The 24,513-nt window shown below is 41.0% G+C and overlaps 1 protein-coding gene across 4 annotated transcripts in view; it reads right to left on the reverse strand.

The window, feature by feature from the left end:
- The window catches only part of NSD3 (nuclear receptor binding SET domain protein 3), a 115,908-nt gene that overhangs the window by 54,641 nt on the left and 36,754 nt on the right, over nucleotides 1-24,513 (reverse strand). For all 4 annotated transcript variants that reach the window (XM_026714982.2, XM_087938636.1, XM_087938637.1 and 1 more), the window contains exons 3-9: nucleotides 15,511-15,582; nucleotides 14,769-14,928; nucleotides 13,931-14,082; nucleotides 10,805-11,317; nucleotides 8,220-8,346; nucleotides 3,493-3,593; nucleotides 113-158 (exon numbers count right to left, since the gene is read on the reverse strand). In XM_026714982.2, the coding sequence (XP_026570767.2) occupies nucleotides 113-158; nucleotides 3,493-3,593; nucleotides 8,220-8,346; nucleotides 10,805-11,317; nucleotides 13,931-14,082; nucleotides 14,769-14,928; nucleotides 15,511-15,582 (1,171 nt within the window). The remainder of the gene's footprint in view (nucleotides 1-112; nucleotides 159-3,492; nucleotides 3,594-8,219; nucleotides 8,347-10,804; nucleotides 11,318-13,930; nucleotides 14,083-14,768; nucleotides 14,929-15,510; nucleotides 15,583-24,513) is intronic.

The raw sequence follows: 24,513 nt of genomic DNA on the forward strand, positions 1-24,513 counted from the left end.
AATAAACTGCATTTATTTGGCAGCATACGAAGAACGTTAATTTACAAGTCTGTCAAAAAGCTTTAATGACCGAAAAACAAGACAAACCACAAGAAATAAAAGCCACACCAACCTTTTTGTAAGCCAGTCTTCACTGCTGCTTGTGGGGCTGTTTCTACCTGTTTAGACAGGAAAATGGGTGGTTAGTAAAGACATTTCTTGTTCCCTAGTACAAAGGAGGAAATGTAAATTCAATGCAAGCAGTTAGTATATAAGGAATCACATTTAAGGGTTTTTTCCCCACCCTCCACCCATAACCCAAATATATATTTCTCTTTTTGAGGATTTAATTAAGACTGCCTTCCCTAAACAACATAAAACGGGTCTCTCTTTGTTTCAAAATCATTCAATGTGCGCGTGAAGTAACAGGAAGGCTTTTTTTAAAAAAAAATTGTCCAAGAACCAATTAAGGAGTTAGGGATAGGGAGAGCTATCAAGCCTTGAGCTAGAGGAAAGGGGGAAATAAAATAAAATAAAAATAACATTAGCTATGAAAGGAGAGAAAAGCAGGACGCTCAGGTTCCGAATGACGTTTTAACTTACGGCCCCGTTTTGAAGCCAGAGCTTCTGAGGTCATGGGATTCCCCTTTCTATAGAGTTCTGCAAAGGCAGAAGGGGGAAAGGAAGCCATGCAAACGCACTGCAGGCCTCTATAGAGCTGGAAGCAACATCGAGACAGCGCATGGAGATAGGCAGGTGGTGGCCTTGTGGAATCCCTTCCAGGCTTTTGGGCATTTCTGTGCCTTGGATCCTACATAGAGAGGTTGGTTTTCGGCAGGGGAACACCCAAGTTGTGAATTTGGTAGTGGTGGCAAGTAGCTTCTTGGCTAAAAGGTCTCGCACTTTTTTTTGTTTTTGTTTTGGTTTTAAGGCTATAAATCATAATTTGAAAATGAAAATAAAATAAAAAAAGTTCTCCGTAAGGTGAATTTACATAGGCAGATTAAGAAACACATCTCAAAGTATTTATGAAGGATTGTTCTATAATGTTTGAAAAATATTTTATTTCGTTGTACAATGGATAAAAACATACAATAGAAGGATTTGTATAGGATACAATTGATAATATACAAATATAAAATCTAGACAATCACTTGTATTTCGCTATCACTCACTTGCAACAGAATTAACATTTGTCTTTCTCACTTGAAATTAATATTCCAGTTGTCATCTTAAAATTGAAAGGATGCAGAATTAATTTGGAAAGTCACTGATATGAACAAATACGGTTGCTGAATCCTAAAATATCAGTATGCCTTTCTGATCATATTACATATTCAAGCTTATGCAATACAGTGCTTCTCTGATCATTAAGCTTTCCTATATGCTGTACCTGAAAACACCAGTACAATATACTATGTCGATTTAATTAGTTACATAGTATAAGGCAAGCAAAGATTACTTGGGGAATGAGTTTTTTTTTAATATTAAAAAAAAATACCCTGCATTGAAATTTTCTTCCTTTAAAGTCACTATTTTGGAAATCCAACCCAGGAAAAGTATTGCTGGGACAGCAAAACCAAAGTTGAAAGCTGGAATAATGAACTGGCATTTTAAACAGAAGATGTTTAGCTTCGTAGCGAGCAAAACTAATAGGAATAAAAATAAAAATATCATATGTAACATCTATTAGAAGTTGCCGTCTTTGAAATTTTTCAAATCATTTGGGCTGTTAGGGAAAGTGTGTTGTACTTGATAGTCCAAAATAAATTTCCTTTGAATTTAAAACATGGAGCATACCCAAATGGTTGAGAAAATCCAAAATGTAATAACCTTTCTTGAAACATGCAGAGAATCCACAGATAGCCCGAGTGGCACCATGAAGCAACTTGGAGACCCTCTTCACTTGCAATTGGCTGTTTCCCAAAGCAATTTACACCTCTGAGGCCCATCTCCCAAAAGAAATACCCTGTGTACATGTTGGTTCTTCTTACAAGAAAAAGGCAACCCAGAATTATCCCAAAGGTGTGCTCTTTTTCTTTTTTCTTTCAAGAGGCAACTGGACTTTCTGAAGATGTTTCGCTTCTCATCCAAGAAGCTTCTTCAGCTTGGTGAGGAACGGAAGGACTCATATTCTTTGCAGGCAGCTGGTCATTTGCATCCTTTTAGCAGGTCATTAAGGTCACTGGAGGCTTATCTGAGTCCTCAGTGTCACCTGAGTGGTGCAAATGGGGGTGGAGCCTTCCTGGAACTGTTGAAAGGACTGTGTTGTAGACTGGAGGGAGGTGATGTCCTGTCCCTCCCACTCTGTTGAGAGAGGGCCGTTCAATTTTGACATTAAAGGCCTCTTTCACCCCTCTTTCAAACCAGGGGTCCTTTGTGTCCAAGCTTCTTGGATGAGAAACGAAATGTCTTTCAAGAAAAAAGAAAAACTAGAAAGTCCAGTTGCCTCTTAAGAAAAAAAAAGGACCTTTGGGACAACCATGAACGGAATGACTGAGAATCTCCATAGAAACCCAGAATTATGTTCCTTCCTGCTTGCTGTCAGCATGAAGGCGTTTGGCCTTCAAGCAAAGACCATGCTTAGAAACCCACCCTCCCTTTCAAAAGGGTCTAATCCAGAGGTCCCCAAACTTGGCAACGTTAAGACTTGTGGACTTCAACTCCCAGAATTCCCCAGCCAGCATGTTTTAAGATAGGCGGACTTCGACTCCCAGAATTCCCCAGCCAGCTTAGAATTTGAAGTCGACACTCTTAAAGCTGGCAAGGCTGAGAAACATTGCCTTAAACCAGAGGCCTCCAAACTTGGCAACGTTAAGACTTGTGGACTTCAACTCCCAGAATTCCCCAGCCAGCTTAGAATTTGAAGTCGACACTCTTAAAGCTGGCAAGGCTGAGAAACATCGCCTTAAACCAGGGGTCTCCAAACTTGGCAACTTTTAAGACTTGTGGACTTTAAAGCTCTGCTGGCTGGAGAATTCTGGGAGCTGAAGTCCACAAGTCTTAAAAGTTGCCAAGTTTGGGGGACCCCTGGTCTAATCCATCCTACTTTCTTGGAAAGGTGGGGGAAAAAAAAAGACAACAGAAACAAAACCACAAGTGTCATCCTCAATATACTCCCAACGGCTATCCTAAGATGCGAACAAAGTAGAGCACAATCCAGGGACCTGACCGAAACATTAAAAAAAACAAAATAAAAACCACACAGCTCGTAACAAGAAACAAATATCACATCCGTGAGCAGCTCTATTTTCTCGGGTCTCCAAAGTATGAAGGATGCTGTCAGTGGAAAATTAGTTGACCAGCAGAGTTGATTAAAAGGTGGGATCTCAAGAAGGGGAATTCCCGCCCCCCGTCTGCCGAAAATAAAATAAAAACGTTGGGGGGTCGGGGGAAATAGAGAGGGTAGGTGGCGTTTAAATAAAAAGGTATCGATATAAAAAAAAAAAGTGACAACAGGTATTGAATACGATATATATATTTTTTTTAACTCTCTACATGGAGGAAGCCAACCTGCTCCTTTTTGATCTTCTTCTTTGGCACAACCTCAGTGGATTTCTCAGACTCTGAGCGAGTTCGTATTGATCTCCGCTGTTGCTTCTTTTCTACAGAACCTGAGGGGAAGAGAATGGTTTCCATTACAGGAGTCTCTGTCTCTTTCCTCAATGAGGGATGGCGTTCAATAGCAAAGTCCTGATTTCTCTATATTCTTCTTGAGGGCATAGACTTTAATCTGCCAGCTGTCGTTCTGGCTGCAGGCAATACATCTCAGTGCTTCAGGCAGAGTCCTGAGTTCGGGAAAAGACCAGCTTTAATACGAAGATAAAGGGGAGTTCTAGAATGCAAATTATTAGGAGGGGGGGTGAGGGGGCTAACTTTCCAAACCAACTCTATACCGTCAAAGGATGTTCATAGGTTCTTAATTTCATCTGAAAACTAACTGCCTGTCCAGCTTCGGGTTATCTCAACCGTCAACCCACTGTTCTAAATGTTCTTACACAGTTCTTAGCATCTAACTTATCTTAAAAACTTGGCGGGAAATCAAAGGGCGTGCTATATGCCAGTGGTCGCCAACCAGTGGGCTAGGAACCACTGGTGGTCTGTGAGAAAATTTTGGCGGTCTGCAGAGAAATGTCACCCTCCAAAGCAATGAATCCAGGCTGTGCGGGAACACAAGGCTGTGCCGCCCACAGGGCCCGTGGGAACACAAGGCTTGCGTCACTTGCATTGCGAACAACACGAGGTTGTGAGGGGAGGGTGGAAAGGGCGGAGGGGGGGAATTTGCCTCACGCGCCTCGTCTAGCCACCAGGCGGCTTCTTTTCGCTTCTTCTTCTGCTTTCGTCTACATGCAAGGAAAGCAGCAAAAGTCTTTCTTTCTCTTCCCCAAACTCCAACAGAAATAAGTCTTTGGGACCATGTAGTCTTTGGGACCATCCTGCTCCAAGAGGCTGCACCAGAGCAACAAGTCTCACAAAAGATTCATTTCTGGCAGAGTTTGGGGGAGAGAAAGAAAGACTTCTGCTGCTTTCCTTGCATGAAGCCAAAAGTCTCTCTCTCTCTCTCTCCGAGAACAGAGCTGGAGACGGTATCCTGCAATCCCAAATAATAAATGATTGATCGGTAGGAAAACAGAGTGGGGGATTTTCCTGCAGTCTTTTGGGGGGATTTTCCCAGGGTCTCTGGTCTGCGGGATTTAAAATTATGAGTTTGGTGGTCCCTGAGGTCCAAAAGGTTGGTGACCCCTGCTATATGCTATATTCATTTCCAGCATCAGGAAAATCAAGAGTTCAAACTCCCTAAAATGTACGCCTCTAATGTACCTCAGGCCAAATACCTACTTCACACAACACGGGGTGCAGATTTTCATAGAGAACATGAGGATCCTTTAGGGCAGGGGTTCCCCAACCTCCGGTCTATGGACTGGCACCGGGCTACGGGATGCTAGAAACTGGACTGTGTGAACAAGCGAAGTCCCATGTGCAGGATACAGGCAGCATGAGAAATCACGCCCCCTCCAGTCCGCGGAAAAACCTCGCTCCATGGCACTGGTCCCTGGTGCTCCAAAGATTGGGCGCTGCTGCTTTAGGGGATTCTTATCGACTGGAGAATTTCCTAACCTGCAAATTCTCCTTAAACCTATTCCTCAGATAGTGGTCCATCCCATCTATTATGAAGGCAGGGGGACAAAAAAAAGACTGGATCTAGGAAGGAAGCCGGAGGGTGCTACTTAATGCAGCCACAATTCTTTCTTCTAAAAGAATATGCCTCCTACACCACGTTAAATGTGTGGACCACAAGATGGTGACAATTCATGAGAATTATACCTTGCAAATTGATTAATTATTTCATTCCAAACACCACAACAACAGAACGTGGTCAACACTCCTAACCCGCTCCTGGTACACATCAAAGGTTTCTTCCTCCCACCCTCCAAAAAACAGTGTCACAAAAGAGACACCCAGTTAATTGTCATCCCCCCCCGTCTCCTTGCATGAATGACTAGAAGTATCTTCAGAATGCAGCTGAATCCCCTGAAGCACCCCCTGTTCATCTAAGAAAATTCTAGCTTGCCGATGAATAATCTTCAGATGAGACTTTCTCATCTAAAATTTGAGATAAAGACTAGATTCATTCATTTAAAAGGAAAGAGAGAGGAAAGATGCAACAGGTGACTACAAGGGACTTTGAGGAAACTCTTCCCATGGTAGGCCCACCATTGCTTCTTCCATTAGTCCATCTGTTATTGGAGGAACAGGCAATGTCCATCTCCTCTGGATGGATGGATATTGTCAGAATTTGACTCGGAGGGGGAGGCTGAACAGTTAACAGAAAGTGGGAGTGTGGCTCTATTGGCTGTGGAAGAAACTGGGGAAGGGCAAAGGCTGGCTGGGCAGAGCAGGGAAGCGGGAGAACAAGGGAGAGGGAATTCGGAGGAAGACCCAGGCCCATCCCCTCTTCATTTTAGGGCACACAGCAGGGAGGAACGGAGAAGGGAGCAACGTGAGTTGCATGGCTTACGGGGGAGGAAAGGGCCCTGATTCCCTTCATTAGGTGCAGCTGGGAACACAGTTTATAAAAGAGGAAGCTGCGCACAGCAAGTTGTTGGGAGCAAATGTGAATTTAACTGATATCGTTGTGGCTTATCTGTGTTCCTGGCATCTTCCCAACTGTGTGTGTTTTGCTGTGCTTTCAAGTCCGAAATTCCTTTTCCTGTCCTGTCAATTACTTCAGCTTGGTTTGTTTGGATTTTTAGTTACAGTTTGTATGTACCCTGTTTTGGGTTGAATTTTCTACAGTTAAAGGCTGTTCCTGGGAGAGTTTTTCTCCAGCTAAAGGTAACCTGGACATTGGGGGCAAAGTTGGAGATAATAAAGGGACTCTTGTTGCATATTGGACTGTGTTGCCTTTGTGCCAGACCCTGGGTCATCACAGATACGCAGCAGCTTTCAGAAACACTGCTGATACAGGTAGTCCTTGACTTACAGCCACAATTGAGGCCAAAATTTCAGTTGCTAAGTGAGACATTTCTTAAGTGAGCTTTGTCCCACTTTTACGACCTTTCTTGCCACAGTTGTTAAGTGAATCGCCACAGTTCTTAAATTCATACCCCGGTTGTTAAGCAAATCTGGCTTCCTCCATTGACTTGGCTTGACAGAAGGTCGCAAAACGGGGGGAATCGCGTGATCCTCAGGACACAGCAACAGTCATAAATGTGAGCCAGTTTCCAAGTGGCCGAATTTTGATCACGTGGCGCTGGAACAGTCGCAAGTGTGAAAAAAAAAATGTTTTTCTTCCAGCGCCGTTGTAACTTCAAACGGTCGCTGAACAAATGGTTGCGAGTCAAGGACCACCTGTAGTTTTCCCTGCAGGAGACTGTCGGATACAATGAACTGCAATTTTCCTGTGTATTTAAGGACTGACTTACATTCTTAGTATTAAGAATAGCGGGGGCCGATTATCAACCAATAATCAAAATACAAGAGACAATCGCCATCAGGCTGTTTTTAGTAGGGATTTTTCCTAATTGCTGCTTTCCTTTATGTTTCAACAGCTGTAGTTCTAAATGAAGAAGCACCAAAAAAAATAAAATAAAGGAGCCTCTGGATATCTGAAAATTTACCTACCTCAAAAGGGAGGAGGAAATCTATTATTGTTCAAGGTGGGGTTTTTTTTGTGGTCAGGGTGGAAACCATTCATCAAATCGCACTTTGAACAAAAGCTCACAGTGTAATAAAGACGATAGTTTAAGGCAGGGGTCTTCAAACTGGGCAGCTTTAAGACTTGTGGACTTCAACTCCCAGAATTCCTCCTCCAGTCAGGTTAACTCAGGAATTCTGGGAGTTGAAGTCCACAAATCTTAAACTTCTCACAAGTTTGGAGGCCCTTAGTTTAGGTGCCGTGTGATATTTCATCGTTTTCCTGTAATGCAGTCAATGCTTATAGCAGCATTCCTGGAAACCTGCTACTACAAAGGACTATGGTCTCACGTTGAGCAAAGGCTCAACTGCGGTCGTGCTCCTTGTGGTCCTCTCAAAGGCAAGGCCCATTCTACGGTTTCAGGGGCGTTTATATTTCCCCCCTCACCAAAGGCGAGTCTTGGGTGTCTCCACTGCTATTCTCCTTTGGGGGGTGTTTCGCCTCCTTTTCGCTGTCAGGCCTCAGAAGGGGGGGGGGGGGGGTATTTTCTTCGCGGCGCGGCTTTGGGAAGCCTGGTCGCCAGGCTTTGTATCATCAGCTTCAAAGCCTCCGCCTTGCGGCGCGAAAGGCCGAAAGGTAGGTGTCGGGGTGTGTGAGGTCCGGCTACAACTGTTCAAAAGTAAGTAGTAGGACAGCTCCACCCCCCTATTCCCACCCTAGCTTAATTTTTACCTGTCCACTCTGGTGGGGTGGGATCTTAATTAGGGCTTATTTTGGGGGGTAGGGCTTATATTGGGAGCACATGTAAAAAATCAAGCTAGAACTTACTTTCAGGGTAGGTCATATTTTGGGGGAAACAGGGTAGTCCAGCTCAACTACCAATAACTGCATGGACCACTGTAGAGAATTGGTTGGCCAAGGCCTGTTTCAGTCTATCCTTTGCCTCTGGGTTCTCTGATGGTCTTCTAGCTCATATCAACCAGCTTAGCAATCACCGAAGGTCAGTTTGGAGCCCTTTGCTTTGGTTTTTCACCTAATATTTTACCCTTGGAAAAGATCTGATTCATTTGGCCTTAAACCAGGAGCCACAAACTTTACCTACTTGCCAACCCAGAAGACGTTTCTGGAGAGGGTGCACTTTGTGACGAGGCTCTCTCGGTTCGCGGGATGGAGACGGAAGTGACTTTGTCATGCCCTTTGATGATTATCTCTGGTTTGTTTCCTATGCCCTATTACAAATGAAAAGAAGGAGCTTTGAGTATTTCTCAATTAGGGTCTCCATAAGAAATACATTTTTCAAATATTTAGCACAGTAACGCATACACACACACACACACACACACATTCAGAAGGGTCTGCATAAAACAAGGACATCCACAAAATGTGAGAACACTCCTGACTAGCTCATAGAGAGGAGATTCTTAAGGTGGAGAACAACCTTGAAAAAGAAATGGTCAAGACCAGGGGTATCAAACTGGATTTCTTCGCGGGCTGGATCAGCATTGTAGTTCTTCTCCACAGGCTGGCGGAGCGGGGAGATGGGATGGATGCCTCCTGCTGGCCAAAGCGGAGTGGAGGGAGGCCGCGTGTGGCCCCCGTACCCCATTTTGGCCATCAGAGTGCTGCAGGATGCCGCCCAGGCTGAAAACTGGGCATGGGGAGGCTGTGTGTGCCTCCCCCGTGCCCTGTTTTTGCTAGCAGAGGCACCGCGGGCTGGTCCTTTGCTACTTCCAGGCTGGCCCTGCGAGCCGGATTTAAGCACCCCGTGGGCCGGATCTGGGTCGTGGGCCTTGTGGTTGACCTGGTCAAGACCTTCTCCTTGCATTTTTGGATTGCAAGCAGTTCTCCCCTCCCTTCCAAACAGTGCTGCTGTTACAATGCTACTACATTATGAGCCATCTCCTTGCCCAGCGTCCTTGTCTGAAATTTCGTGACTGTTCTAGAACTTGGAATACTGAGATTAAAAAAAACAGAAGTAATAGAAACAAGGACATAAAACAAAGATGATGACACGGAGGATGAAAAATAAATAAAAGACTGTTCAATGCAAATCCCAAAGGTGCTTTTTCAAAAGGCACCCGGACTTCTATTTTTCTTTGAAGATGTTTCGCTTCTCATCCAAGAAGCTTGTTTGCTTCTGACTAAATGGTGGAGAATGCTAATGACCAGATGACTGCCAGGAATATAAATCCTTCCCTTCTCCACCGTTCAGTCAGAGCTGAAGAAGCTTCTTGGATGAGAAGCAAAATGACTTCAAGGAAAAACGAAGTGCAGTCACCTCTCGAAGAAGCGTGTTTGGGACAATCATGATCTGGATAACTGAGAATCTCCGTAGATGTTAAGTGCAAATGAACCAAAGGATTCCGGCCTGGGCACAGAGTGAACGAACCCATAAACCTGAGACTGGGAAAGAAGGGGGAGCACTCCAACCACCTCAAAAGTATAAGCCATTACGGGAAATCGGGTTTTTTTATTTTTGTTTGCAAAAAAGCCAGCAGTGATAGTAGCTAGATTAGTTCCATGAACGTGCATGTATGCAACAGGGACCACCCGAGAAAACTTATGGTCTCATGAAACAGCAGAACAGGTGAATTTAAGCATAATGGTTGTGATTTAATATTAAAGGAGGGAATCTTAAAATTCTCCTGCTTTTCCAAATTACTCTTTTGAAATAGGAATACGTTAGCGGATTTGTCAAAGATGGTAGGTTGACAATTCCGCTCTAATTATCACATTTTTTTTCCCCAGTGGATAGCTGTCCACACATATTTACTCAAAAGCAGAGAATTATGGTATCTGAAAAATAATTGAAGAGGGTGCAGGGACATCTCTGGATGCGATCTAATAACTGACACAGAACACTGGCCAATTTCACATGACATTATTTCTCCTGGAAGTAAGCACCCTAAATATAGGACGAATGATTGCTATTCTTGACATTTTAAGGTCAAACCAATTCACACCAATATTTTATACTGCTTGCAATCTTAAAGCGCATAAGGAAGCCGTTAACCTCACAGTAAATTATTCTGAACTCAGTCGGACTTACTTCCAAGTAGTTCTTAGGAGGACTGCAATGTAAAATCTTTAATACTGGTTTGCACAAATATTCTTTACTAGCTTGATACCCATGCTTTGCTATGAGACTATGTGGTCAGGCTTAGTTTTTGGGGAGGAAAATAATGGGGGGGGGGGAATTCTGCCTCTGCCTACCAGCATCCATTGGTATTCATCTGGCTAGCATCCTGTCAGTGTGTGAGAGAGTTGAGGGCTCTTTGGAAACTGAATGAGTATTTGCTGTGTGAGCAAGGAGACAGCAAGGAGCCTCGACGTGGCTTAGCTCAACTGTTCTGTACTAAAGCTGCTTGCTGTTGTGAAACTAAAACTGAAACTGAAACTCCTCTCCTCTGCTTGTGTTTTGCATTTGGAACAGATTTCTTTTCAGGTGGGGAGGGGGAGTAGAACCCCTTACCATCAGAGCGTGTTAATAATAATAATATAGGAAATACGAATGCTCTGATGGTCATTTTGAAAAATCCTTTCTTAGTGAGCACCTAGAAGCCAAGAGGGACATACATGCCCAATTTCAAGTTTGTAGGCTTTACGGTTCTAGAGATTTTGTGAAGATGCGTGAGGGGTCTTTCGCTTTTATATAGATAGAATAAGAGAGTTTTTGTGTTTCTTTACCTTGGCGGAGTAAACAAACTGATCAATGAACTTTCCATTCCCAGCTGCATTCTGAAGAGCAAAAACTTGTTCAATTTTAACAACTGGAGACATGTTACATTTTTGAAGGTCCAGCGTTCCTTTGTGCATGGTTATTGACGCTGGGAGAGATTTTCTGGCCGCAGCAGTTTTCCACTGAATTTTCACAGGAGGAGATTCTTCATCTGCACTGCACTGTCTCCTCTGGCTATACCTCCGGACCTCCGTTTTGGGCGGAGATGGTGCGGCCAAAACATCATTGGTCTGTTCTGGCGGAGAATTTGGCGGTGATTTGATTTTGCGGATCTTTTTAGCCTCAATCTTAGGCATGACAATCCGTTTGGCTTTCGAGGACACCTCTTCTGGCTCTTTGTCTACGTAGATGAAGGTGTACTGCTCTATCCGCTCTTCCAGACTCATTTTTAGCGCTTTCTCAGCGTGGGCAATGCCAATATCCCACTGTGCCCGTTCTCTCTGCGGCCTCGGTTTGCGAATCTTAGGAGAGAGAGAGAAAGAAAAGACGTGCCATTCATTCAGCCCCTACTTACAAACTGTGCCCAAATGAAAACAGGCTTAGCTTCAGTTGCCATGTCAAAGTATTTCCAGAGAGAGACGGCCCTGTCAGATGGTTGCAGCAAAATGATTGAGTTAGTAATGTCAGGTTAAAGCAGATTCTTATTTAAAGTATCCCTCTCTTCATAATTTCTGACCATGCTACAGATTCTGAAGTTCTCCTGACTATCAACGCAGTCGGACTGACTTCATGGAGGGAAAAAAAGAGGCAAACAGTTAACAAAAAAGGATCAGCAGAATTCAAAATGTTTTACAAGCTAACCGTAGCTGGCACAAAGCGCTAAGGCTACCTGAGGTGCTTCCTTATAGTACTGAACAATTCAAATGATCTGGGCAATTGCATAATTCATCTTCGATAGTAACTACAGTAGACTTGAACAACTATTATAGAGACCTATTGTTTAAGAGAAGTATAATCAGCAGTGTTGATGAATGTAAGTAGCCTAAATTTTCAAACAAAATTTATTTTTGGCCTTCAACATTATTCTTCACACTATAGAATAGAATAGAATAGAATAGAATAGAATAGAATAGAATAGAATTCTTTATTGGCCAAGTGTGGTTGGACACACAAGCAACTTGTCTTGGTGCGAATACACTCGGTGGACATAAAAGAAAAGATACATTCATCAAGAATCATAAGATACAACACTTAATGACAGTCATAGGGTACAAGACGTGTTGTATTTTTTAAAAATGTTAAGCCTATCAAAATCTGACTATAATTTTCCCATAGAGGATACGCCATCATTTTTCTCAATAAATGGCTTTCAAATTACAGCAGCAGGATTCTACGTGTTCGACAGAAGCTACGAGCTGTTTACTTCTGCTCCAGATTCAAGCAAGTACTTTTCAATAAGCTCATAATAAAAGCCAAAGGATCTAACCCAGCATTCTATTTCACACGTATACATTTTCCAACAATGGGAAAAGTGGACACTGACAGCACAGATCTGCCTAATCTTCACTGGTACCCTTTACCACGTCTGATGGCTAAAGTCCACATTTGAACTATGAATTAAGTAAAGGCTTGTCTCTGTCCCTGAATCGTCCTGTGTTCAAAGCCCATGGATGACATATTTTTCAGCACCAGCCATGATGTTATACATCTATATCACATCATCCCTTAGCCATCTCTGCTGTAAGAAGGGGCAAACTGCAACAATCATGCATCATATTTCTATTTCTACAACACTGATTTTCTGACTTTTCTGTGGCAGCCAGAATTTTACAAACTATTCTAGAGGGTTTTACTATATTTATGTAGAAGTGTTGCTATGCTGTTAGCCAGAACAACATATTAATAATACATACTAATATGTTTCTGCTCTTATTGATAGCATCCTAGCTTAGTTGCAGGATTGATCTGCCATGTGCTGTGCTTCTTCAATTCACATAGCAACAGTATGATACTGCTCGGATGCATATGTAAGTCACTATAAACTGAGATAAAGCAACCCAAAATACAGACGCTATTAAGCTAAGATGTGACAAGAAGTTTTAGTTTTTCGGCTGGCTCATCACTGTAAGATGAGCCGGAGTTGTCCTAAGGTCACCCAGCCAGTTTCTGTGCCAACTGCAGGATTAGAATTTGGGTTTGCTCACTTCTCATCTAGTTCTTTAACCACTAGATAACACTGGCTTTAGCACACTTGCCTTAAAAATTCAATTAACTACTTCTTTATTTATCAAATGTCTACTGCTGTAGTCTGAACGCATTCCTGAAAAATTAATACTAAGCAAAACAGCAAACACTGTAGATTTTTTGTACCTTCCAGAAGAGCGAGGTCACAAATATAAAGACAATAATTACTGTTTATCTGAAACTTTTTCTTGCAGATTAGATCCCAACTTATCTAGAAGGAGGCTTCATGGGATGCCATGGTAAGAGAACAGAAAAACATCTTAGCTCTTCCTCCCATCATATTTTCCAAGGGTTCAAACATTTTCAAATACTAGATTGCTTTGGGGTTTTTCAGCTAAAACTCTCAAAATAATAATACAGATAATTTTGTGAGGCTCCTATGTTTAGTCTATGCTGCTGATGCAGAAAATCCTATGTGTTTACGCAGAAGTGTTGCAGGGCTAAGACTATTATCACACAAGGTCCTGTCTGTTTTTTTTACCTTAAGAGCTGTTTGCATTATCTGTCTGTTTGCAAATCCAAACAGTAATTTGTTACCTTGACTGGTAAGTTTCTATATAAACACACAAACCCACCTATATCTCTTTGAGTTATAACCTGTACTTTTTATTGTGATTTTGTTATGATTTTAAACATGTCTGTAGGTATAAAATCATAATAAAATCACAATAAAAATGCAGGTTATAACTCAAAGAGATATAGGTAGGTTTGTTTAATCATGTTAAGCGTATAGTTTTATTTGATGTTGTAAGCTGCCCAGAATCCAATTGCATTGAGATGGGTGGCAAACAAATGTAATAATAAATAAAATTTAAAAATATCTGGGCTTGTGGGCACAGCTGTTCTGTTGCTTTCTGCTAAAATAAGCTATCCTTTCAGATTGTACATACCTTTTGTTTCTCAGAATGGTTGGCCTGCTTAGCAGCCTCTGCCACCAGCTGATCATACTGTTTACGTCCTTTATATTCTCGTACCCGCTTTTCATGTACCCAAGCCCTTTCAGGCTGGTTGCTAAAGAATTGAACATGATATTCTCGTGCACCTGGAAAGAAAGATTGCGGGGGGAATGTAAAGAAAACATTTGGCTAAGAAATTCCACCACACAAATTTTTCATTCAGGGAAGTATACTCTCATACCTGCGTGAAGTACACAGGCAAACTGTAAACATTCCCCTTTTAACAAAAATAATAACAATAAAAATAGAAATGCAAAAACATTAATCACTTCAATTGTGACCTTTAAAACTTCATCAGGTGTCAGTATGCAGATGTATGCTGGTGTATATATATATATGAAAAAAAAAAAGAATGCAAGGAACCCCAAGTGCTATTGTTGTAGACTGTCTATATCATAAGCCACGGTGGCGAAGTGGTTAGAGTGCAGTACTGCAGCTACTTCTGCTGACTGCCGGCTGCCTGCAATTTGGCAGATTGAATATCACCAGGCTCAAGGTTGACTCGGCCTTCCATCCTTCCCAGATGGGTCAAATGAGGACCCAAATTGTTGGGGGGGCAAGAGGCTGGCTCTGTAAACCGCTTAGAGAGGGCTGTAAAGCACTGTAAAGTGGTATATAAGTCTAGGTGCTACTGCTACCTCTTGACTTTAATTTAATCGGAATCTTGATCTAATCTGCTCATTTTGAAGTATGAATAATAATAGAAGAGTCAGTCAACTTAGCTCTTTGGATAGTTTCTGAAATAACAGCTCAAACATTTTTCTTCACTGACCTCTCGTGTTAATTTTAGTATGAACTTCCAGTTGAGGATCTCTTGAAACCATACAGGGCCACCAAGGATACGTCCCCACTTTGGACCAGACAAGATCTCCCACCTCAAACTTGCAATCGCTCGTCTCTTGCACGGAAAGTGAAGAAGCAACCTGCTGTGCCTACATGAGAATCACACACACACACACAGAAATTACATCGTATGAAAGTGAAAGGTGTTCTTACACATAAGATATTCAGAGGCAGAACATTATGTGGCATAGGTTATTGAATGTATGGATGAATGCCTAGATGAATTAGTCCACGTTCTTGCACGTGGCATATTATATAAGAATAGATGATGTTTTGGTCTCCTGTAATCTTTTGCCAAGGCAGTTAGGATGCTTCTTGCAAGAGTCTCTTCCTAAATATTTTGGGCCAATAATTCTGATAATAAAAGTCTTTGTTTTGAGGCGTACCTGATTTAATAATGAATGAACAAATAATGAATTCTTTATTGCACAAGTGTGATTAGACACACAAGGAATTTGTCTTGCTGCAAATGCTCTCAGTGTACATAATAGAAAAACAACATTCGTCAAGAGTTAAGAATCATCAGGTGCAACACTTAATGATAGTCATAGGGTACAATAAGCAATCAAATCATACTAGGAAACAGTCAAGATAAATCGTAAGGATACAAGCAACCAAGTTACAGTCATACAGTACAATACCATCTACAATTAAAAACACAGAATACTAACCGGGGTTTCATCCAACGTTGCCATTTCTTCCCTTGGTTTTTCAGACTGGGTGCTAAGCCTTTCGTTTGGTCTCTATAAGTTAAAATAAAAAAGTTAAAAAACCAAACCAAACCACAGAATGAAATAAATGTAGGACTGAATGATTACCAGGGAAAACATTCCCAGGCACAGTAGTATGTCTTCCAGTCTATTTTGAAGCTCCATTAATACTCCGTTTCGGCGAATGTTTTGGAGATTTACAAGAAGACAGAGATGAAAGTGGTGTGGAACAAGAAAGGCTAGAGCATCAGTAAGTACGTGCAAAGGACTAGGGAGGACATGACAGCAGGATTCCAGTATTTGAGAGGTTGCCACAAAGAAGGGTGGGGGGTGTCAACTTATTTTTCAAAGCCCCTGAGGGCAGGACAAGAAACAATGGATGGAAACTAATCAAGGAGAGAAGCAACCTGGAATTAAGGAGAAACTTGCTAACAGTGAGGACAATTAACCAGTGGAACTGCTTGCCACCAGAAGTTGTGAGTGCTTCATCACTGGAGGTTTTCAAGAAGAGATTGAACAGTCACTTGTCTGAAATAGTATGGGGTCTCCTGCTTGATCAAGGGGCTGGACTGGAAGACCTTGAAGGTCCCTTCCAGCTCTATTCTAATTGAGTTCAGGTGGTACCTACCTATTAATTTTTTCTGACTATAAACAGTTTATATTTACATTTAAAGATTATATTGTAACAAAACTCTTTATATATAAATGTAAATATAAATAATATAAATATGCATACATGCACACGCACATGCATGACTTATATCCAGGTACATAATGGATTATTATTCTAGATATTAAATCTAATATGCACAGAAGCTATTTCGGAGGGGCGGGGCGATGACTTAAAGGCTATTGTTTCCCAACATAGTTTTCTAAACAAGACTCTTAATTTTATTCAGTAATATGCTAAATGGTAGTATAGCTAGTTAGCATGAAAAAGTCAGTATAGTTAGTTAGCACTAAATACTAAATCAATATTTTATCTAGCACTGTCTCTACAAATCCAGCTAAGTTTGGCCAGCCTTGACACATTTTCTGCAAGTTTAGGAAGTACAAGGAACAAAATCCAGCCTTCTTAGCGCCAAGATCCATTAGAACCAACAGGATGAGAAAGGCTGATCTTCAAGAAACTCAAACAAGGTCAGGCCTGATGAATTATTTAGTTGGAAGACCATCAAAACTCTGGGATGCCAAAAATAAAACATGATGGGAGACGGCAATGCTTCTATCTAGCTGCCGCGAAAACTGGGTGGACAGGACTATGAAATCACCTAAAGCACTGGTCCCCAATGTTTACGGCTTGGTGCCCCGGTCAGCGGGGCAGAGGGTAACTGGCCTGCTGCTCACACTAGTTGAGCTGCGCGCTGTGTGCCAGCCCGCCATTCACGCAAGTCAAGCTGCGTGTGCACCGCCACCGGCCAGCTTCTTGTGTGGCCCCGTTGTGTGGGGTTTGGGGACCCCTGATGTCAAGTCAAGAGCAACTTGAGATTTGTTTGTTTTTAAACCTTTCATTCAGAATAGAGCTTCATTGGGTTATGTGCGATATAGGTTGGTTAGAATAACTTTGGATCAACCCAAACCATTTACGTGTTAGGACAGTGGTGGCCAACCTTTTCTGGCTCCCGTGCTGATAATTGCCTCGCATGCCAAGGCAATGTGTGCTGGGCCCCTCCCATGCCCCCTATGCATGTGCACGATCCCCCGAGTGCCACGCATCTCTGCGCATGTGTGCGCGATCCCCCCTTGCGCGCCGCACATCTCTATGCATGTGCACACATCTCCCGTGCATTCCCCCGCCCCTTGCGCATGCATGCCAGATACCCGACAATCAGCTGTCAGGCGGTGGCATGCGCGTGCACAGTGGGGCTCTTCTAGGCGACCTTTCGCGTGCCGGGGGAAATGGCTCTGCGTGCTACTTCCGGCATGCGTGCCATAGGTTCGCCAACACGGTTTTAGGAGAATTGAAAGTATACCAGTCAGTGATTTCAGTACCACCACTATATCCCACTGCAACGGACATACATTCATTAATAAATGGACAACTCTGCACTTCTAATGAAAAGGGTATTATGAGGGAATCATCGTATTCCTGAAATAGTGGTTCGGTGGCCTAGAGGTGGAGCTCTCGGCTCACAATCAGGAGGCTGTGAGTTCGATCCTAGGTAGAGGCAGAACTCTCTCTCTCTCTCTCTCCCTGGGCACAATGAGACTAGATGTGCTGAAGAAAACTCTGTACTGGCAACAGGAAGGGCACCCGGCCAGTAAACACTCAGCCCCATCCAGTTGCCCAGACTCCACCTCGCAAGGGATTATGGGGTCATTAAAAAGAAGATGATCATATTTCTGAAATAATGTTTCAATTTCAGCCGCATTTAACCTGGCTATACAGGTTAGTCACTGCCATTTTCCAGAATTAATCACAAGTTACACTTTGAAGTTTTCGGAGAACTGTTACTATTATTGCAGGAGTCCCCTTTCAATCTCTCTCCTTCCTAATATGATAGGCAAGCTGATTCGTCTCTCCAACCCCTTTCTTCCCAATAAAGAAACTGAATACGTAACTCAGTGAATTACAACCTTCATCGCTGATTCTAAACATATGAGCAGAATCCAGGCAGCCAGCCAACTGTGATTGAATTAGAACAGGACCATTTTAAGGTGTTTGTTGCATTTGTAGAACAGAATGAAAGCAGAAGTAGATAAGAATTATTTAACCATAACGGCAAAGGAGGATATAAATTTCGAAACTATGAATAAGTAATTTAAGCGTACAAATCATTCCGGGGACTGCAAGGCACTTTGCCAGCTTTTAAATTTATCTCATTTATGGACAGATATTTTGTGGAAATATTCTGTCACTTTCTTTCTGAAGGGCTGTTCCACAGCAGGCCAGTTTTGTTCAAGGGGACATTAGTTTCCTTCCTTTCATTTAAGGGTGAAGTTGAGTCACCCGTATCATAAACTCATTTTGAGTGTGGGGGAAAAAAAAGGTGTGAGCACATTATCACCATCAAAGCATTAATTGTTCCAAAAATGTGCATTTCTCAACGTTTTCTTTAACATTCGCCCTATAAAATAGGTCACAATTACGATCTTTACAGAGCTACTGCCGAGGCAAAAGCAGCTATCTTGTTAAAGGTGCTCCTAGACTTACAGATATCATCTAATGACAGTCCAAAGTACTGAAAAAGTGACTTATAAAAAAGAGATTAGACATCCAGCCCTTGCTTATCAATGGAGACCGAGTGGAGCAAGTGGCCAGTTTTAAGTTTCTGGGTGTTACCCTAAAAGAGGACCTGACCTGGGGTGCCTACATTGCAGCCCTGGTCAAAAGGGCCCAGCAGAGATTAGACTACCTGAGATTTCTCAGGAAACAGCAACTGAATGAAAAACTGCTGGTGACCTTCTACCGCTGCACCATAGAGAGTATCTTAACTCACTGCACCTGTGTGTGGTTTGTCAACTACACCGTGGCAAATAGGACAGCGCTCCAGAGGGTTAACATCATTGCCCAGAGGATCACTGGTTGCCCTCTCCCCTCTTTGGAAGAGCTTTATAGCTTCCGCTGCCTTAAGAAAGTTCAAAACATCCTCAAAGATCCATCTCATCCTGGGCATCCCTTTTTTTTTTAACTATTACCATCTGGCAGACGGTACAGGATAATAAAAACAAGGGCAAATAGGCTGAAAAACAGCTTCTATCCCAAGGCAGTAACTCCATTGAATTCTTTTGTATAGTGTGATATTCATGCAATATCGGGGGTTTTCAATTCAATTGTATAGATTGAGAAGGATCTGAGCTTGTGTTTTATGTTTATAGTTATAACGTACACTGAAGATGGCATTTAATTTTGTTATACAAGGTGCAGTGACAATAAAGTGAACTAAACTAAACTTACAACAGGTCTTCACACTTAGAAATGTCACCGCATCCCCATGGTCATGTGATCAAAATTCAGGCACTCACCAACTGGCAGTACAATGGTTGCTGTGGTCTGGGTCTTAGGGTGGCTATTTGCAACCTTCTTACAAGAGAAGTGAACAGTGGCAGTTGGATTCGTGTAACGACTGACTGATTCACTTAACTGCAGAGACTTACTTAACAACTATTACAGAAAGGTCATAAAATCGGACACAACTCACTTAACAATCACCTCACTTAGCAACAGGGATGGTAGCCCTAATTGTGGTCACAACTCCAGGACTACCTGTATTGTCGCTTGAGCTGATATACGATCTAGGAATTTCGTGCCAATAATTCCTTTTTTAAAAAATATTTTAAATGTTTTAAGTAAGGAACCTATAGAGTATCAAAAAAGGCATTTTACTGATCTTTTGTTTAGTTGTAATGATGGATGAAGAGATATCTTCTTCACAAGTTGCCTCAACTTTGCTACGTGAGTTTTGTTTCTCTAGTCTACACTATCTGGTTTTCACAGAGGCTTTAAAAGTGAGCATCTATGAAGGGAAGAAATTTTACAACTCAATTTCTTTGCTAGAAACAAAACCCTGGTAAGTTACATCTCCATTTTGTTTGTGAAAATCTAAAGGCCAAACCTCTTTCCTGGTTATGTCAGTTCATTAAAAGGTTGCCTTATAAGTCAGTTACAACACTGGTTTGCAAGAGGCTTAGTTGAAATATAGCAAGATAGTGGAGAATAGTGACATATTGCCATTGCCCTGTTTTGTTCCAAGAGTGATTTTTACGGACAAATCTCTATTTTAATATAACTATTTTGATACAGTTTAAGCATCAGGTATCGCCTGAATTTTAGTTCAAGCATATATTTGATTTTGAAACTGATCGACTCCTAGATGGTTCTGGCCACCTTACATCTCAAAATCAAGAATTTGGTGCATTAATAGGTTTCAAGATTATCAAACAGAAGACAAAGATGCATATACTTAACATCTGACATGCGACAAAGCAAATAAATACTGAAAAAGGATTCACATCTTAATACAGAAGATTCTCAAAGTGAATATGAAGGTAAGGATGTCCACTTAACATCTATCAGTTTTCTTTCAACATTAACGTTCAAATGAAATTACTTTTGGAACGGGGTGAAAATTTAATTTGGGAGATGGCATGGGGCTGTTCAGTCATACAACATTACTTGTAGGAGTTCCGGTTTGAAGTCTCTTCGGCGACAGACAGAAATCTGCGATTGTGCGCGGTTTCGGTCTGGGCTTGCCGCTGGAGCGCCCCGAGCCGGCTGGTTTCGGGGCTAAGCCACCCCGTAGAGGTGGTGAAGAGGGGGGAGACTGCCAGCAGAGTTGAGGGGAGCTGCATCTCTCCTCCTCTGCTGGCCATTACTCCCTTTCCCGAAGGCGGTTGCAGCGGTGGTCAGAAATGGCCACCACAAAGAAGAACTAGAACGGAAAAGAATGTGCAGGAGGAAGATAAGTAGTGAAAGTTTTGGCTGACTGGGTTAAATTGTAAAAGCAACAACTAAGGTACCCTGGAATTTAAATTTACAAAAAATAACATTGCTCCCAAAGAAGAGTCGGAAGCAGTGAAGGAAAGTGAAAAGGGAAAGGTTTGGCTTTTTTTTCTTCTCTCTCCTTCCCTATACTGACAACTAAGAGACTTAACTAAGAAATCGGAAAAATCCGCTTTGACATCAATAGGCAATTAAGCTGAAAATAAAACAAAATGCCAAAGGGATAATAAAGATTTCTGGACACTAATTTTTTTTTTCATAAGCAGGAAGGGAGAGAAAAAGAATAAGGGCAGGATCTGGAAGAGAGAGGAGACTGCCTGGAATTAAAAAGAATCTACAGTAAAACTTCAACAAGACTTCTAAAAGATACATTTTAACTGAAAATTTGTAACTAAACAGTAACCCCAAGAAGAGAAAGTGAAAAAAAAGAGCAAAAAGAAACAGCTTGCATGTATTTGGATTATTTGGTGATCTTTGGATTCTTGATTATTACATTTGAATGACTAAAATTAATCGGGTGATTGTTTAAAAATTTATATAATGGCACCATTCTGGATGAATTAAAAATGCAACTTAAAAAGTAGAAAGAAGATGCACAAGAAGGGAAGGGTTCTTTTGGCTTTGTTTTTCAATTCTTAGAAATGGAGATTTGGAACTATGAGAAACAACAAGAAACATCTGCAAAACAAGAAGACTGGGACAAAGAAGAAGCCATCTTTAATGAACAAGTAATTTTATGTGGGGAAGAAAAAGGAAAGGGGGGAAAGAGAATGGAGAATTTAAGATTTAAAAAAACAACCAAAGAAAAGAAAAATAATTCGAAAAATAAGTATAATACTGGAAAGCAATAGAAAAGGGGAATACAGAAGAGAGAAATAGAGGTAGAGAAACAAGGGGGTAAAAAGGGGAGAGAGAAGAAGAGAGGGAAGAAGGAAAGGAAGAGAAGTTACAAAGGACCGGAGCAAGATATAGAGAAACAGGACCTATTTAGAGATAATGGGTGAAAATCTAATTGAAAAAGGGATTCTGTAAAGGTACATAAGATTGTATGGTTATATTATAATAGAAATAACTTTAGAAAATTGGAAACAATGTATGATTAAAATGAGGGATAAAATAGTTAGTGTAATTTAGTGAAATGTTTGTTAATAAAATAAGTGAAATAAAATAAATGAGAAAATTGAATTAGGAAGGAACAGGAACATTTTAGTTAGTTAATGTTTTTTCAAATATAAGTGAAGGGGGGGAATTATTTATGGAAATTATAATTGTTCCCATAGAAGTATGATATTTAATTGAAAAGTAATGTTAAAGAAATTAAGACTTTAATGAATATTAATGATAGAATTGAATTGGAATGGAATGTATTGTTTTAATTACATACAGTTATAATTTTTTCTTTTTTTAAGAATATAGTGTGTATTTTAAGAATGTACCAAGCAGAATCCGAGTGGAAGTTATGTATTATATTGAACGTTATAACTTTAGGGTGTATATTGAAGCCTAAATAAGAGTTAAATGGATAAACTTAAAAGATATAAAGGCGTCATACTCCAATCAGTAACTACAGGAGAAATTTTGTTTAATGAGAAAAGATAATAGATAATTGAAACAGGACAGAAAACAAATATAAATACAATGATTTGAATTGAGATGAGATAATTAAAATAAAATTGAGAAAATTAAAAGAGGGGAGGAAGCTATGCAGAAAATGTAAAATAGTAATAAGATATGGAATAGAATATAAAAATGAGCATGAACCTGAATTTGTGTCTGTACAAAGAAATGTAACCCGGGATTACGCTACTTTCAAAAAAGATGTTTTATTTGTATTTTTTTCCTCTTTGTGAAAACTCAAATAAAATTTACAAAAAACAACATTACTTGTAAAGGCTATTTTTTAATAACCTGCTTAACTCCATTAAAAAAATGTAGGGTGGCCACCAACATTATGCCACATTTCTTCACAGATTAACAGCACCTTCTAAGACCTTTTACAGTGTATTCTATCATGGCACGAGGCAATCTTTCAGCTTGTCTACTGAAACCTGGATCAATGAAGAACACTATTTTTTTTGCAGAAACAAAGCAAATGCTTGTGCATCATTGTTTCATGAGTATGTCTGTTAATGTTGAACTATTGATTGAAAGGGTCATCTCACAACTTTGTATACCAAAAGCAAAGGTCTAAAGGCAGAACCATGAGACCAATTCCACAAAACAAGTAGTTTAGTCAATGGAATCGTAACAAATGAAATGATGCCAAAATGATCTGCGTGTACACGCGACGACATAATCAGACAAACCAATATGGTCTGGTGGTTAAGTTGCTGGTTTAGAAACCAGGAAACTGGGAGTTTTAGTCCTGCTAAAATGAAACTTCAAAATTACTCTTTTATCTAAAATAGTATTTTAACACCTTCGGGCAGATGATTTGATTAGCAAATTATTGCACGAAAATCAGAAATTATCACATGAAGCTAAATAAAGTGTAGCCTGTTTTATATGAATTGTTCTCGGCGTTAAAAGAGATTTCTGCACAAAGTTACCTTATCCACATAGAGAGGGGCTCATAATTTAATACAAAAATAAAAAAGAGGGCGAAAAAGACAGAAAATGCAAAAAGACCAGGAATTGTTGTTAACAGAAAATGTACCACATATGATTTTCACTTTCTCTCCCTAATTATACCCCAAAATGAAATACCTTACAACTTTAATAGCTGTCGTGTCACTCAGCTGTAATAACATTACTGAGATAATATTCACTCATCAATAGTATTATACAATTTGACTCTAGGAGAATCTAAAGTTCTTTATAAATTATTCTGACAATTTGCATAGTTTGTGGCAAAGGATGGTTTGGATTTCTTTTCTTCAGCAGAAAAAAAAATCTACCAAGATAAATTTTATTTTTTTAATAAAATGCATTTATAAAAACAATCAGTCCAGCACAGAACACTACCAAATGGGCAGAGGTAAGGCTTTTTGGCTGTGTGTGTGCAGAGCAGCACCAAAGACCTCCTGCCGCCTTCTCTGGGGGCGCAAATGGCGCTTCCCCAAGACAGCAACCCTCTGAATGAGGGCTAAAGGCAAAGGAAAGGAAAAATAAACGAACTGCAATCAAACCTGCTGAAAAACGACTAAGAATCCTGCTTCGGCCAATGAAACTTCGAAAGCACTGCCTGTCTCACACGAGGCAGAGGCTGAAGCACCTGCACTACTGGATGCTCTGAACAGCTCATAGGAGAAAAGAAATGCTTTTGTCAGGCCGCATATTATTTCTATTGGGACGCTGGCATTGTGGTGGGAGGGGGGGAGGATTGGAGAAATCTCTATATTAATTTTCGGTTTTGTTTCCTGCATTGCTATGCTTTGAGTTTCTGTTTCTGGCATTGCTGTACTGAGGGGAGGGGTTGGGTTGGAATGCTTTTAGATGGCTGTTTTTAAGTGAGAAAATTCAGTTCCTGCCTAGACCTCTTGCTATGACAAGCCTTTCAATAAAAGCTCCTTTTGGAACAA

The sequence above is a fragment of the Pseudonaja textilis genome, chromosome 9 (genome assembly GCF_049901715.1).
Source record: "Pseudonaja textilis isolate UNSWEBS1 chromosome 9, rPseTex1.2, whole genome shotgun sequence".
NCBI classification, from domain to species: domain Eukaryota; kingdom Metazoa; phylum Chordata; class Lepidosauria; order Squamata; family Elapidae; genus Pseudonaja; species Pseudonaja textilis.